This window comes from Eptatretus burgeri, chromosome 4, assembly GCF_056783735.1.
Source record: "Eptatretus burgeri isolate ZD-2024b chromosome 4, Ebu_testis_v1, whole genome shotgun sequence".
Taxonomy (NCBI): Eukaryota; Metazoa; Chordata; class Myxini; order Myxiniformes; family Myxinidae; genus Eptatretus; species Eptatretus burgeri.
The window spans coordinates 93,226,787-93,241,786 of NC_140964.1; the positions used below are offsets into that span (position 1 = coordinate 93,226,787).

Here is a 15,000-nt window from a genome sequence, read left to right on the forward strand (position 1 = left end):
GTGTTGTGCTTGATTTTCCAAGAATTTTCCAGAACATCGAGCTAAATTTCCAGACAGCAGAAACATCCGAATGCCACGAAGTGGCATTCGGATGTTGTTTGGCTGTTGTGTTGATGAGGATCGATGGGGTGAGGATTCGGGTTGGTGTGCCAATTAAGCTGCAAGCAAATCATTATGGATCAAATGATACACCAATTGCATGCTTCTCAGCCTCTACTGATGCATGCACTTGTACCCTCACAATAATACCTCAAATATATGCTGTGCTGCAATTTTGGTGCAATAACTTGAAATTTCAATAATTTGCTGTTCTCATTCCATTTTTTAATCAGTTCCTCACCCACCTTCCTTTCTGGATGTCATTCATCCTTGTTGGCCATCAGTTTCCTTGTAAGGCGTGATGCTTTGCACTATGTGCAAAGCAACATCGACCTCTTGGCGTTGGTGCTTACGGTATCGAAGGTGTATCAATTAACAAATTGTTACTGCTGTTGTATTTGCAAATCGGTACAGATTCGGGAAATCTTTGCTTGCTGAGCCATATGTTTTTTTTGTAAAATGTAGTTTCTACTTTTCACGTGTTGTATTACTTCCTGGTCCAAGGAAATTATTTTTTTGGACATTTTGTTCATCAAAGTATCAAATGGCTCTAAATTTTCTCAGCGATAACCCCATTCTGCTCTGACATTTTGATCTTCCATGAGCCAAAAAATTGTATTAAAATAATTCCTTCTATCTCATGTACTTGGATTGCACAAATGAGTAATTTATACTTATTATGTTTAAAAAAAAAACTAAAAAAAAAAACTTTAGAAATATTGTCTTGTCATTGAAAAGTAGATGCACATAAAACGATAATTTTAGACTGGAGAAGTTCAAATATATTTGACCTTCATAACCAAATCTGTGCCATTCCATCAATCTTCCTGGATCCACTACAAGTTGTGGATAGCAGTGCTGCCGTGATATATCGAAAATGTTTCCATATCTGATCATTAACTCCAGCCAGATCACTCACTATTCCATCTTGAGGTGCAACCAAAGTAACCCTCAAGCAGGACAGCAGTTTACAATTAGGACCTCAAGCAGGACAGTCGTAGGACAGTCGCCACGGTGCTTTTTAGCCGCATTGCGTAGCGAACGCTGGCTCAAAGAGAGCTCCACGTTGTTGTTTTTCTTCTGGTGAAGACAAAACCTTTCTGGGGGTGAGAATAGGGAGTGAAGCAGGCAGGGAGGATACATGGAGGTACCTGATGCCCTGAGGAATCTGATGCCCTGGAGGCACTTGATGCCCTGAGGCATCTGATGCCCTAAATGCACTTGACGCCCTGGAGGCACCCGATGCCCTGGAGGCACCCGATGCCCTGGAGGCACCCGATGCCCTGGAGGCACCCGATGCCCTGGAGGCACCCGATGCCCTGGAGGCACCCGATGCCCTGGAGGCACCCGATGCCCTGGAGGCACCCGATGCCCTGGAGGCACCCGATGCCCTGGAGGCACCCGATGCCCTGGAGGCACCCGATGCCCTGGAGGCACCCGATGCCCTGGAGGCACCCGATGCCCTGGAGGCACCCGATGCCCTGGAGGCACCCGATGCCCTGGGGGCACCCGATGCCCTGGGGGCACCCGATGCCCTGGGGGCACCCGATGCCCTGGGGGCACCCGATTGCCCTGGGGGCACCCGATTTCCCTGGGGGCACCCGATTTCCCTGGGGGCACCCGATTTCCCTGGGGGCACCCGATTTCCCTGGGGGCACCCGATGCCCTGGAGGCACTCGATGCCCTGGAAGCTCGCATAGCAAGGAGATTGACTGGTAGAATGACGCGGCTCTTGGACACATTTGTCCTTGTTTAATAATGTAAGTTTACAATTTGGCTACGGTGCTGACACATGACCCATTATTTTTGTTAGTCTTTCTGTTTTTTTTCTGACGCCACAGTTTTGTCTATCAGGCTCGTAAACTGCTCGCAAAGCTCAGGATTTGCAAATGCATCTCAGAAATCACCAAGCTGCTGTTTTTGCTCTCCCTCCCAACAATAACACCACCAGGAAAACTCCAAATTCAACATTAAAGTGCAATTTCCATATTTAGCTTCCCCCCCCCCCCACTCATTGGAACTAATAATGTAGAAAAAGCACTTAGTGATGAATGTGACCTCGGCAATAAAAAGCCACAGTTCGCGTTGAGCAATGCTTTGTTTAGAAAACTATTATGATGCTTCCTGCTCTTGAAGGGGGGAGGGGCGGTTTGCGACTGTTTCCACATGTCATTGCACCATGTGAAGCAGGTGACTGGGAGACTGTAAAATTGTCATTTTTCTTTATTGTTGCATTCCTCTCCAGGCTGGTGATCTCACAGCTTGATGCAGCAACCTTAAACACACAGCACCCAGTATGTTGTTACAGGAACTGTTTTTGCACTGAATTTGAACGAACAGCTAGCATAAAGTCAAATTTTAAGGTGTCAAGCAGATACAAGAATAAGTTTTTCGTACACGCTGTGATATTTGTACATGTGCGACAAAAACCGTAGCATTTATAACTACATTTTTTTTTTTAATGTAAACCTGATGTCCTGGGTGCAGGATGATCGTATCTCTGTAAAAATGTGAGTTTTTGGATGCAATGCAATGCATGATCATTTGGCCTTGCTCGTAGTACCTGGTGTGAACTTAAATTTCAGCAATTCGGCATGGTTTGCCCCATGTTTTATGAAAAGTAACAGGCAGACTGTAGATTACTGCTGGAGATGAGTGCTGCCGTTCAGAGACCAGTGGTCCATGTTTGCCATTGTACCAGTTTACTCTTCACTTTCACCTTTGTTTTGGGGGCATTGGTGCCCATACTGCTTTTATTATCATCTTGAGTTTAAGAATAGGAAGACTTGTGAGAAAGCAAAATGGGCATATCGTATCTCCAAGCCGGCCAACACCTCCAATATTTCACAGGGTCAAGGCCATAAAATATATAATAGAATGAATATGCTGGTCATTTCCTTTTGTGGCACGTGAAACTCACGGTGGTCATCTTGGAGTGTGTAATCGCTACTGTGACGTGATTGATTGAGCAAGTTTTATGCTGAAGATCTGAGCTGTTTACCATCAAAAACATCCAATTTTAGGGATTGTGGCATAAATATAAATCCTAACTGCTGTTGTGTACCACTCAATATCAGATGGGTAACCCGTGGAGTATTTGTGTCGCATTTCACTCGCTATCGCTCGTGAAATACTTCCGCACTAATACTCCACTTGTGGCCCACCGGTTATCAACAGAGTACTCCACAATGCTCATGACATTTATCTGTATACATTTTGACGGTTAAGCTATCAAACTGCTAATTAAATAATGGATCAGAGCGGTTATGTCGGTCATCTCTTGACGGTCAATTTCAAAATAATCGACCCAGTAATAAGTTTGGAGAGGAAAAAAAAAAGCTGAAATGGGCCATGGAATGATGTAGGAGGAGGCCAATCGGTCCATCATGCCTGCGCTACATGAACACCAAACCAAACAAATCCATCTCAGGCCACAGACCCAATCGAAATTGAGGGAGGGGATGTGCCATATATGCAAGCAAAATAATAACAAAGTAAAAGTATTTTTAAAATTACTATTAACTATAAATAAATGCTTGCTGTGTTTGGTAGGGGGTGGGAGGGTCGTTTCTTCGAAGTCCTGCTAATATTTGTGTACCTCTATCTACAATCATTAAAGCTACCTCTCTAATTCTAGTTGAAACCTGTGTACCATTTCTGCTGCCACTACCTTTTTCTGGAGACCATCCCATTCATTAACTACCCTCTCAGTGAAAGACCCTTGTCTTATTACTGACACAATTCGCCTTCTCTTTACTCTTCGGCTGTGGTCCCTGGTCCTGTCATTTTCTATTCTACTGAAAAACTCTTCTGCACATATTTTGTCGACATTTTTCATTATGCTAAACATCTTAACACAAAACCCCTCATAATCGGCTCCTTTCTAATCTATAAAGTCCTATCTCCTTCATCCTCTCTTCATCACTTCGTCGAACGAACCCCATAGTAGATCTAGCAGCTCTGTGCTGAACCTTCTTTAGCAGTTATGGCCTTCTGCGCGAGCTCCAAAGCCAGACTGGTTGTTCAATCTCATTCTCGTGTTTGTTGTGTTTCAGGATAATGCTCCTTATGACAGAGGTGCTTTCAAGGTCGAGATGAACTTCCCTGCTGAATACCCTTTTAAACCACCAAAGATAACATTCAAGACTAAAATGTACCACCCAAATGTAGACGAAAAGGGCCAAGTTTGCCTCCCAATAATCAGTGCTGAGAATTGGAAACCGACTACCCAGGCGGAGCAAGGTAAGAACACATCCTTCTTCACATGACTGAACCTGCACTTTTGACACTTAAACTTGCCACAATTATGGTCATTTTTCTGGTACTTTTCTGGCTGACTACACCTGTTCCTTTAGCATCAAATGTCATGCCCACCCGAAAATGCATTTTTGAATATGAAGATTGCTGGGCACTGATTAAGAACATTGTGTTCACAAGCACATAAAGATTAACGTTAAACCGTGGAGGAATTTTTTTTTTCCATGAACCCTTGACTGTATGCCTGCTTTTTTGGAATTGGACTAGCATTTTATGTGTAGGTCATGTTCCAAAAATGCAATACGATTCCTCCTTTTCAATGATTTGGCCACATTCTGCTCTTGAATTGCAAATGCCTTAAAAAAAAAAATATTTCTTTTTTTTTGCAACTCGTGAAATAACCCATGTTCATATTTTTATGGATTTTCCTTTTTTTGCTGTTGAACCACAATTCATTTTTGGCTGCGGCACCACCAACTCGTATTGCTGTTCAGCAGCCAAGGCTCATGTTCAATGTTTCCAAAATTGGTGATCTTCATCAATAACAGCAAGCCTGGTGTGAAGTACCCCCACAAGGGAAGGGGGACATGATGCTGTGGCAATGTGCATATTGTGAGACCCGACATTGTTCAGACTTGATGCTGTTTGGTATCACCATCTGCATATTCCAGTCACATGATGCCTTCTCTTCACTTTGGGAGGATACTTAACACCAGACAAATGATGCCTGCATACCCCCGGATGAAGGGAGGGATAGGGGAGAAGACCACTGTGGAAGAGTCAATTAACCAAGTCCATTGACATGGCACTTGATTAGAACGTTGTAAAATCAAGTGGGAGATCACTTAATTGTAGTGAGATCATAAATGAACAATGTGCCACAACGGATATCATCACATGGATCGTGACCAACAGGGCACATACACCACACACAACACCAAGGTTGGTAAAGGACCTGGAAATCCTTGAATATCAGGGAATTTTGTAACCTCAAATTCAAAGCCTTGAAAACATAGACTTTTGCCGTTTTTCTTTAAATAGCCTGGAAAAGACATGAGAAATGAAAAGGGGAAATAGTCGAGTTTTCTATGGTTTAAATTCTGGAAGCAATGATTTTGCATGATTGTGAAAAACAATTCACAGAATCCGTGATGTGAAACAGAAAGATTCTGACACTGGACTAATAGTGAATTACACTGCCCAGGGGCACCGCTAAGAAAGATGGGTATGGACACTCAGCTGGGTGAGGTGTGTTGGGCCTGCTTCCCTTGAGTCTTGCGAAGAAGCTCGGAGATAACACGAAACCAGATTTATTTTGTGAAACGGTTTATCTTTTTTGAAAACTGAGAAGAATGACAAACAAAATGAAAAATTAATGACTCAAAGATTCGTGGTTGCCTCCGTTCTTGAACAAAAATAATAATGTAATTGCCCAAACGTACCACACTGACATGTTCCTGCAGTGCAAAAATTTTTTTTTTTTACCATTTTTATTCAAGTCCTCTTGGAGAATAAGGGGAACTTAATCTCATAGGAGAATGATATAGATTTTCCTCCAATAATCTTGTCTTCCCTTTTCCTGTTAATAATCAATGAAAGGTTGGTAGTATCGTCTGGAGAATTGGCCAATACAGTAGTACCTCAACTTACGAATTTAATTCGTTCTGGGAGTAGTTTCGTAACCTGAAACCTTCGTAAGTAGAGACGCCTTTTGAATGTAAATGCGCTAATCCGTTCCAAGCCCCGCAAAATTCGGACATTTTTTTTTAATAAATCATAAAAATGCATCAGAACATGAAACAAATACATGTTAAAATTAGATTACCGCACAATAAACATAAAACGAGAGGCACATAATGTAAAAAAAAAAGAATAAAGGAAATAATAAAAATATTCATTTACCTTTTAACTGCTATTCTCGTTACTTTTTGGCCTCTTTGTTTACTGGTCCTTATCAGCAGTGTTTTTTGCCTCGCGTTTCGTGAAGAATTGATCCAATGACGTCTGCTTTTGCCGGCTTTTAACAATCCGTCGGAAATGCGCGAGGCAGACATCATCATAGTGCGCGATAGCCCGACTTGTGAACACTTTTTCCGGGTGATTCTTTTCAACAAATTCCGAGACTTCATGGAATTTTCCTAAAATGTCTTTGATTTGGGCTGATGGAATAATGGCTGCCTCCTCCTCCTCCTCCTCGTCCTCTTTGAACTCCTCCTGCACCGCGGTGTGTTGCATCACCTCCAATTCCTGCAGCTCCTTCGTCGAAAGCTCCTCGTTGTGCTCCTGAATCAGCTCGTTGATGTCCTCGTCATCCACCTCAAGACCCATGCCCTTTCCCAGCGAAATAATTTCGCCATGGCGAAGAACAGAGTGAAGTCCAGTCCTCCTTTTAAACTTCTCGAACCACCCACGCGATGCCTTAAACTCCTGGTGTAGTCCTTGCGCCGAATTTCCCTCGCCTGTATCCTCCTTCACGAGGTCAGTGAAGATGGCGGTTGCCTTTGCGCAAATGATGGCCTCTGTCACTGTGTCACCAGCGATCTCTTTCTCCTTTATCCATATGAGTAACAACCTCTCCATCTCATCGTTCACTGCCGACCTCCTCTTGGAAATGACAGAGAGGCCTTTGGAAGGAGCCGTAGCTTTTAGGGCTTCCTTTTGTTTTATTATCGTGCCGATCGTAGATATATTACGGCCATATTCTTTTGCGAGATCAATCAAACGCATCCCCTTTTCATACCTTTCTATTATCTCTTGCTTTGTTTGTATGGCCAGAAAAACTCTCTTCTTCTTCTTTTCTCCTTGTCCACTTTTCTTCATTGCTTTCTTGGGGTCCATTGTGAATAAAAGTTACTGTAATCCACATGCGTACTGTACTGTAACACTGTCCGAGCACTTCGTAGCGGGACCATAGACTGTATACAGTATAACTATATTTACAGAGCGGGACGGGGACACGAAGAGCATGCTGGGATACACGCATACGCAAAGGGTTGCCAGGCAGATTTTAGGCGATAGCCAATGGCAGAGCAGCTACAAGTTTGTTTACGTTCGGGAAACTCTGGGAGCAGCGAAAAGCAGCGCGTACTATACTGTATTTTTGACTTCGTATCCTGAAACGCCTTCGTAACTAGAGGCAATATTTTCCTGTTCAGGCGCTTCGTAACCTGAAACATTCATATGTAGAGACATTCGTAAGTAGAGGTACCACTGTACATGCATATGCGATGTGGGTGCAGCCATTGGATATTCAATGTTCTTGTTAGTGCAAAAATAGTTTGTCTGGCAGTCTTTAGATTAGGATACCCAAAGCTATTTTCTTCATGATGGATAAATCAAGTTTCCATGATTGTTGGTTGGATATAAGTGTTTATCAACCAGTTGGCTGCTGATAAAGAAAGACACTCACTGAACACACTGTCGATTGTGTGAACATGGGTATGCCATTCAAAATATGGGTGAAGCAACTGTAAAGGGCCACATGGCTGGAACAAAACATGTGGAAAATTTGCTTATTTGTAAACAGATGATTTATCTATCTATATATTATTAAAACTCTCATCTTGTATGTATGTATGTATGTTCCTGAAATACGGCCAAAACGGTACATGATAGTGCAAAAATTTTAGGGCCACCTTACTCACCTCACCATTCACCTGCGGTGTGCAGTATCAAGTTTCGTTCAAATCGAGCAACAAAAAAAAATATTAAAAAAATCAATTCCCTATTCAGTCAAGTACTCTTTGGGAGAATTTGATCAATGCAAACAATCTCAGCGGTATAGTTCGCTGGAGCTATCTTTTTTTTTCTTGAAATGTTTTTTTTCATCAACTGCTGTCACAAAGGGAACCCAACGGGTTCACGGGTCGTCTCGTAATTTATAATATTCTGCATGTTTGTTGTCTTTTTTTTTTTTTTTATCTTTTTTTATGCCGAATACTTGAGTTGTCCGTCTGTCATCCGTACATGGTCCATTTTTGTTTCTGTGATAACTTGTGAAACACTAAATAGATTTTTAACAAACTTGGTTCTACTGTGTATTTTGATGCAAAGATAAACAGATTCGATTTTGGGTTCATATGGTGAAAGGTCATGTGCCCTTAATTGAAAGTAGCAGATTTTTGTAACTGCAATAAGTTATGAACCACTCAACAAATTTCAACCACAAATAACACATTTATGGACTGTAATACAAAGATGAACAAAATATCATTTTGCAGCCCATAACTCGAGTTAGAAGAATCTGATGTGGTATCGTCTACTTATGTCTTTTCTTTTTCTCTTTTTCTCGACCTTTAATTTTTCATGTGACCTGAAATTGAAATCAAACATAACTGTGGGTTGACGTCTAATGTGGGCGGAGGCATATCCATTGACACGTTTGCGTCAAATTCTACTTTCTTGTTTTGATATCGTAACAAGACATAATTTGCTTCAGTTGAATTGGATCTTGTAAAAAATAAAATAAAAAATTTGGAATACACTGTCGAGGCTCATATGAGAGCAAGCACACAGAAACACACAAGGGGAGCAGGAGATGAGAGGGGTGGTAGAGGGAAGGAAAAAACAGTGGGGAACAGAGACATGAGATCTGTTGAAGGGAGAGGGATGGGGTGGGGTACACGGGGTAAACAAGATGGACACTGCAGGGACTTTGAGGTCCTAACATGGCAGGGAATTTGAAGGAGGTGAGTTTAGTGTGGATAAACAGAGTAGAAAAGATTGTGGTTCTGGATGGGGGAAGATAAGAGATGGTGGTGAAGAGAAGTTTCTAAAAACCTTTGATGCTTTGTGTTGATGATGGCCATTCAGCCAGAAACTTGTTCACATTTGAGGCTCTCCTTTTCAAGCTGGCCCAAGAAATAAAGAACATATGGTTCCAGTATCATGCTAAAGGCGCTGTCACACCTTGACGATTTAGCCAGTAATGGCAATGTATAAAAATGTATGTAAAACGTTGGCGTACGCTGAAATTTTGATGTCATTTTTTAAAGTTTTGGTCGTATTCATAACGTGTTGGTCGTATGCATAACATATTAGTAACGGGCACAGAACGTTTCGTTGCCTTGTAGATAACTTATACCAACGAATGCTTAGCCTGTTGTCTGCGTTCACAACCTATGCCCAACGATAGTTTAACTAAAGCATAGCGCGCTGCACGTATCGCCGACGAACTCGTGGCGTAGCCTGTTAACCTGTCGCACGCCGATTTAAATCATAACCGCCTGAAAATTGAAAGTGTCAACCATGCAATCACACCTTGACGATTTAGCCAGCGTATGCCGACCAATGAAAAATTTGCCGAACCAAGCTGGCACACGTCGAATACGTTAAGAGCACACTGAAAAACGATGAAGCATGCTGTCATATTTCGTGGTACGTCTCGTACGTCGTGAAATTTCAAGCATGCTGAAAATTTTACGACGTACTCGCCGTATGGCTCACACGTTCCGCTACGCTGGGAATAAGTTGAAGGCACGATATGCGATCATTGACACAAGTTTCTTGTAAGTTACTCATAAGTCAAAACACGTCGAGGTAATGTTTAGCATACCCGAAACTCATTTTCTTTTTTTCTCCTTGACTCCGTGAAGGCACGTGACGAAATATCTGTTTTTTTTTTTGTTGTTTTTTTAAGTCTATCACGAATTTTAAAATATATTCTAATTCGGACATTTGCTTTTAAGTTTCGATGTCGACATGACAATATCCTCAAACAGAAAATATTCACAGAGGAGGAACTAAGAATAAGACATGAGCAAACTGAAGAGGCAATCGGACGTGAAGTAACGGCACGTGACGAAATATCGGAAGTTATTGTTTTTTTTTGGTTTTTTTTTTTTAAACGCTGCCAAAACGCCATTACAGTAATCCCCCGTTTCTCGCGGGGGTTACGTTCCAAACCTCCCCGCGCTAAGTGAAAATCCGCGATGAATGGACGCCTCCCCAAAAAATCGATTCGTCTGGTCTGGTCGGTTTGGGTTTGAGGTGCCTGAGATCGACTAGTCTGGTCTGGTCGGTTTGGCAGTGATTGGGTTTGAGGTGCCGGAGATCGACGAGTCTGGTCTGGTCGGTTTGGCAGTGATTGGGTTTGAGGTGCCGGATATCGACTAGTCTGGTCTGGTCGGTTTTGAGGTGCTGGGTATGAGCAGTGCTCGTCCAACGGCGGCAAACCTTTTTCCTTCCCGAAGCCTATATCGAGCACCTTTACATTAACCTTCTCCTGGAGCATCCCAGGACCTTCCTCTGGCACTTCGGTTCCTTGCCAGAAGCCTTAGAAGGTGCAGGGCGTTTGGGCGGCATCGTGGGGCTTGTAGAAAAAACGTAGAAAATATTCGTAGTTCATAAGCGAAACTTAGTCTCGTGCGTTGTGTGACTGGTCGAGCACCACGCGTTATAATTTATTGCTTAAATAATTTATATTTTATATATTATCACCGCGATGTCCCGGGGGAATCCGCAGAAAAAAATTAGTTACGTTCCAAGGGAAAACCCGCGATAAACCGGGGGCGCGATAGGTGAACCGCGATGAAGCGGGGGTTGACTGTATACGGTAGCTGTAAATGAGAAACACGTTCAGTAAGTTCTGTGGTCGTCCGGAAGACGTCAATCAAATACGTCAATATGCGTTAGAGGTACGTTACACATAGGTTCAAAGCATGTTACTCATAGGTTTTGGGTACGCGAAGCATTACCTCGACGTGTTTCGACTTATGAGTAACTTACAAGTAACGTGCCTCGACGTGTGTCACCGATTGCATAACGTGCCTCGACGTGTCAACGATCGTGTAACGTGCCTACAACACGTTACTCATAGGTTATAAATAAGTTTCGGGTACGCTAATCATTACCTCGACGTGTTTCGACTTATGAGTAACTTACAAGTAATGTGTGTCGACATGTGTCAACGATCCCAGAACGTGCCTTCAACTTATGGCCAGCGTAGCGGAACGTGTGAGTCATACGTTGGCATACGTCGTAAAATTTCAAGCATGCTAAAATTTGAGGACAATCGCAAAGTACAACGATGAAAGCCAGCGTACTACGATGTATGGCAGTGTTTTTCAGCGTGCTCTTTACGTATACAAAACCTACCCATAACGTATTCGACGTGTGCCAGGGTTTTAGACAAATTTTTCATAAGTCGGCATACGCTGGCTAAATCGTCAAGGTATGACAGCGCCTTAAAGTATGACCTATCCTAATAGGGGGCTGTAGTGAGATTTGGGGATCTGCTTGGTCAACCTATACAAAAGCCAGAATTTTTTTTATACTGTGGTGACGCATCTTATATTACCTCACAAAAAATACAGAATGGTGAATGGCATCAAGGGATTGGCATAAATAACGGAGGATAAAAAAATGAAACCTGGATCATGAACACGCCTTAGGCCTAAGTCACATTTGCTCTATGGCGAGGATACGGCGGCCGTACGCCCTCTGAATTGACAGAAATGTGCGGCAGCCACAGAGTTTCTGCGGTGGCCTCAGGGTGACCCTACACCGTTTGGCTATCTTTTACAGGCCGTCGGGGTCGCCGTGGAATTATAAGGCGGAGATATAACTTTTTTCATTTCTACGTTTGCCTTTACAATTTGACAAGCTGAAAAATAAAAACTTGTAAAAAAAACAAAAAAACATAATGAACCCACTCGTTACCGTCTGTCTGACCGCACGTTCACCTTAGGGGCCCCCCTGCGGTCGCCTTGCGGGCACCTTGAGGCTACCTTGCGTCTGCCTTGAAAATTCTATGGCCGCCGCAGGGCCCCCTTAAGGTCACCGTGCGACATGAAATCAAAGACCGTACGGCCACCCCACGTTTTCAGTCTCCACAATTTCTAAATACGCCGTGCGGCTCCCCGAAAAATAAAAACATATGTGACTGCTACATTGTGTGACGTGGAAATACTGCGGCCGCCGTATAATTGCTGGTGGCCGTAGATTTTGGAGACCCCACGGCCGCCGTGGCAAATGTGACTTAGGCCTTAAGCTAATAATAATTGTTCATATCAAGGTAAAAGCATTTTCTCAGCATCATAACTGTCTGTCAGCGTCAGTGTTTCCTTTTATGATACATCGGTCCATTTCTGTTAAAGATTCTTCGTTGTCACAACTTTTGTGAAGGTGATTACTCATTGTTGCATCTTCCCTCTCTTTCTCTGCCTTAATCTATCCCCCTTGCCTTAGTTATCCATTTTCTTCATTTACCCCTTCTCAGATACACCCCACCCCAATTTATTCACTCTTCCTTCACTGTTATCAAGTTGTCCTTAATTCTGTTCCAACTTGGTCATGGATTGCAACAATGTTCTATCTCATGCTTTTTAGTGATCCAAGCTCTCATTGCGCTGGTGAACGACCCTGAACCTGAGCACCCCCTCCGCTCTGACCTCGCCGACGAGTATTCCAACGATCACAGGAAGTTCATGAAGAATGCAGAAGAATTCACGAGGAAATATGGAGAAAAACGGCCCACTGACTAATGGCCATTTTATTCATGGCCATCTTCACTCTCACACCTATCCCCACGCCCTGCAGGAGTCCACATGGTCTGATAAACACTTGCACTCCACCTCCCCTCACCCAGCCTCCACCTTAACCTCCCCCTCTCTTCCTGCTTTCCCCATTGAGCTTCCTTCCATTCTTCATGATGGTGGATAGTTGACAGGTCTGCCTTGCTGTGGATCCTTGCTATCTAGCTGTATACACGTGCCCACATTTTGCCACTTCCTGCTGATTACGAATATATATATATATATATATATATATATATATATATATATATATATATATATATATATATATATATATATATATATATATATATATATATTTGTCACCAGCCGTGCTCCCATCGGATGGTGCTGTCCGGCACCCCTCCAAACTGTTTTTGTAATTATGTGAACTAGGAAATGTGGAACCATCACAAAAAGCTATTTTATAAGGGTAGAGAGGGACTGAGCAGGGGAGGGGGATTGTTTGTTTGTTTATCAATTAATCGTTACCTTTACCGAGTTTGTCGTCCCTTTCCCCAGCTTGTTTCACTCGTGCAACGAGGGATTGAACTTTGTCTCCTGTGAACAATCCATTTATTACACTATTTGCATTGTTTGAGTGTTTTTTTGCCATCTCGAGGCAGGCCTGGGATAAAATAATAATTCTGTTCGCTCAACCCCTCTCCCCTTTCTCTCCTTCCCTCCAATTGCACCCCACTTGTTTGAAACCTTCTTAAATCTTGCAGATGAGTTCACTGTGGGAAAGGCTCCACTTTCCCTGTAAGATGTTTGGAATTTTATCATCTGCACTGCCTTTGAGCTGGAATACATACCACATAGGTGCCCAGATTCCTTTCACCACTGCCTCTCGCACCTGTGTTTTGATTAGCAACGATGAGTTGGTGTGCAAAGCCCATCCTTCGCAAGCACGCTTTTCCCTTGAATTGTTCCATTGACTAAGCAAAGGAAACTTGTTAAATACCAGTTATTGCTCCATTTTTTTGTTTATTCAATTGGAGGCCATTTTGTTATTCAGACTGCAGCTCTCACGATTACAATCTCGATGAGTGGTGGGGGGGATATTTTTTTTTCCTCCTCTTCCTCTTTCTCCTCTCTTTCTCCCCCTCAGAACTCCAGTGAAGTGGAGGTTCTTAGGCATAATTTTTGCATTGAAAGTGTGCAGTTTTATACCTCCTTGAAGCGTGTTCTCATGTAATTGGGCAATCGAAGAAACGTCTTCATCCTTGCAAGAGCGATCTTGAACAGAATCTGTGGACTCAGGCAAGTGAGATTGTCCTGTTGTAACACATGAAGAGGTTAGCAGGAGGGAAGTCTGTGGATCGTGAAGTGTTCTGTTCGCCTGACCGAGCTTTTGCTTCTATTCACATGCTGTTGATAATAAACCCTACAAAAAACTGCTTTTGCTTTGTTTCGTTTCCATTTTTATGAAATACTTCCTCTGAGCTTCGCAATCCTTTTGATTTGTAATGAGGCAGAACATGCCCTCTTTCCAAGTTGACCAAGTCTTGGTTCCATTCCTCAAGGAAGGAGTCAGAATGCAAACTACTGGCACATGGGTGAGCTTTATTTAATTTAAAGTTGAGCTTGTTTCTTGTCTGCTTGTTCTCATATAACTTTTATCCTGTACGTTGGTGAAATTATAAATTCTTGCCTTGGGGTGAGGTGATGGGATTTGGTTACCTGCTTCCTGTTATTCCATGGAATGAATGACATTGGGAGAGAGCTGACTATAATGTTTCAGGAGAGCGAACAAGTCTGAAGTTTATTCCTATTTTTATTTTACAAGTATATATTTGATTACTATGATGATGATGAGTACTATATTGTTGCGGCTGTGGAAATTCGCAGAACACCATATAGGTTCCTTAGATCAGTTATCCCGGTAAGTCTGTGTTCAGATAGGTTTCCCCACCGTTGTGTGGAGGGATTTCTTCGTGTTCTCCAGGCTGTGACCCTTTGAGATAGTGATTTTCTTTCTCTATCGTTATTTTGAACCGACATATCTCGCCCACCATTACAACAAACCACGACGCCAACACAACCACCCCCAACTACGCCACAACGCCAACCATGCTACGATCGCCACAACACCACCACCATTTAACCATCTTCGCCAGCTTGCAAACGC

The 15,000-nt window shown here is 42.8% G+C and overlaps 2 protein-coding genes across 8 annotated transcripts in view; one reads left to right on the forward strand and one right to left on the reverse strand.

Moving 5' to 3' along the window:
• Positions 1-14,269, forward strand: part of LOC147028686 (ubiquitin-conjugating enzyme E2 L3-like) — a 114,538-nt gene extending 100,269 nt beyond the window's left edge. For all 5 annotated transcript variants that reach the window (XM_085879360.1, XM_085879363.1, XM_085879361.1 and 2 more), the window contains 2 exons: positions 4,155-4,341; positions 12,685-14,269. In XM_085879360.1, coding sequence (XP_085735486.1) covers positions 4,155-4,341; positions 12,685-12,839 — 342 coding nt within the window. In that variant the 3' untranslated portion in view covers positions 12,840-14,269. The remainder of the gene's footprint in view (positions 1-4,154; positions 4,342-12,684) is intronic.
• Positions 1,739-15,000, reverse strand: part of LOC147028687 (uncharacterized) — a 170,837-nt gene continuing 157,575 nt past the window's right edge. For all 3 annotated transcript variants that reach the window (XR_015057668.1, XR_015057669.1, XM_085879365.1), the window contains one exon: positions 1,739-2,374. Coding sequence is in view for 1 of the 3 variants with exons in the window: in XM_085879365.1 (XP_085735491.1) it covers positions 2,201-2,374 (174 nt within the window). In the remaining 2 variants the exon portion in view is untranslated. The remainder of the gene's footprint in view (positions 2,375-15,000) is intronic.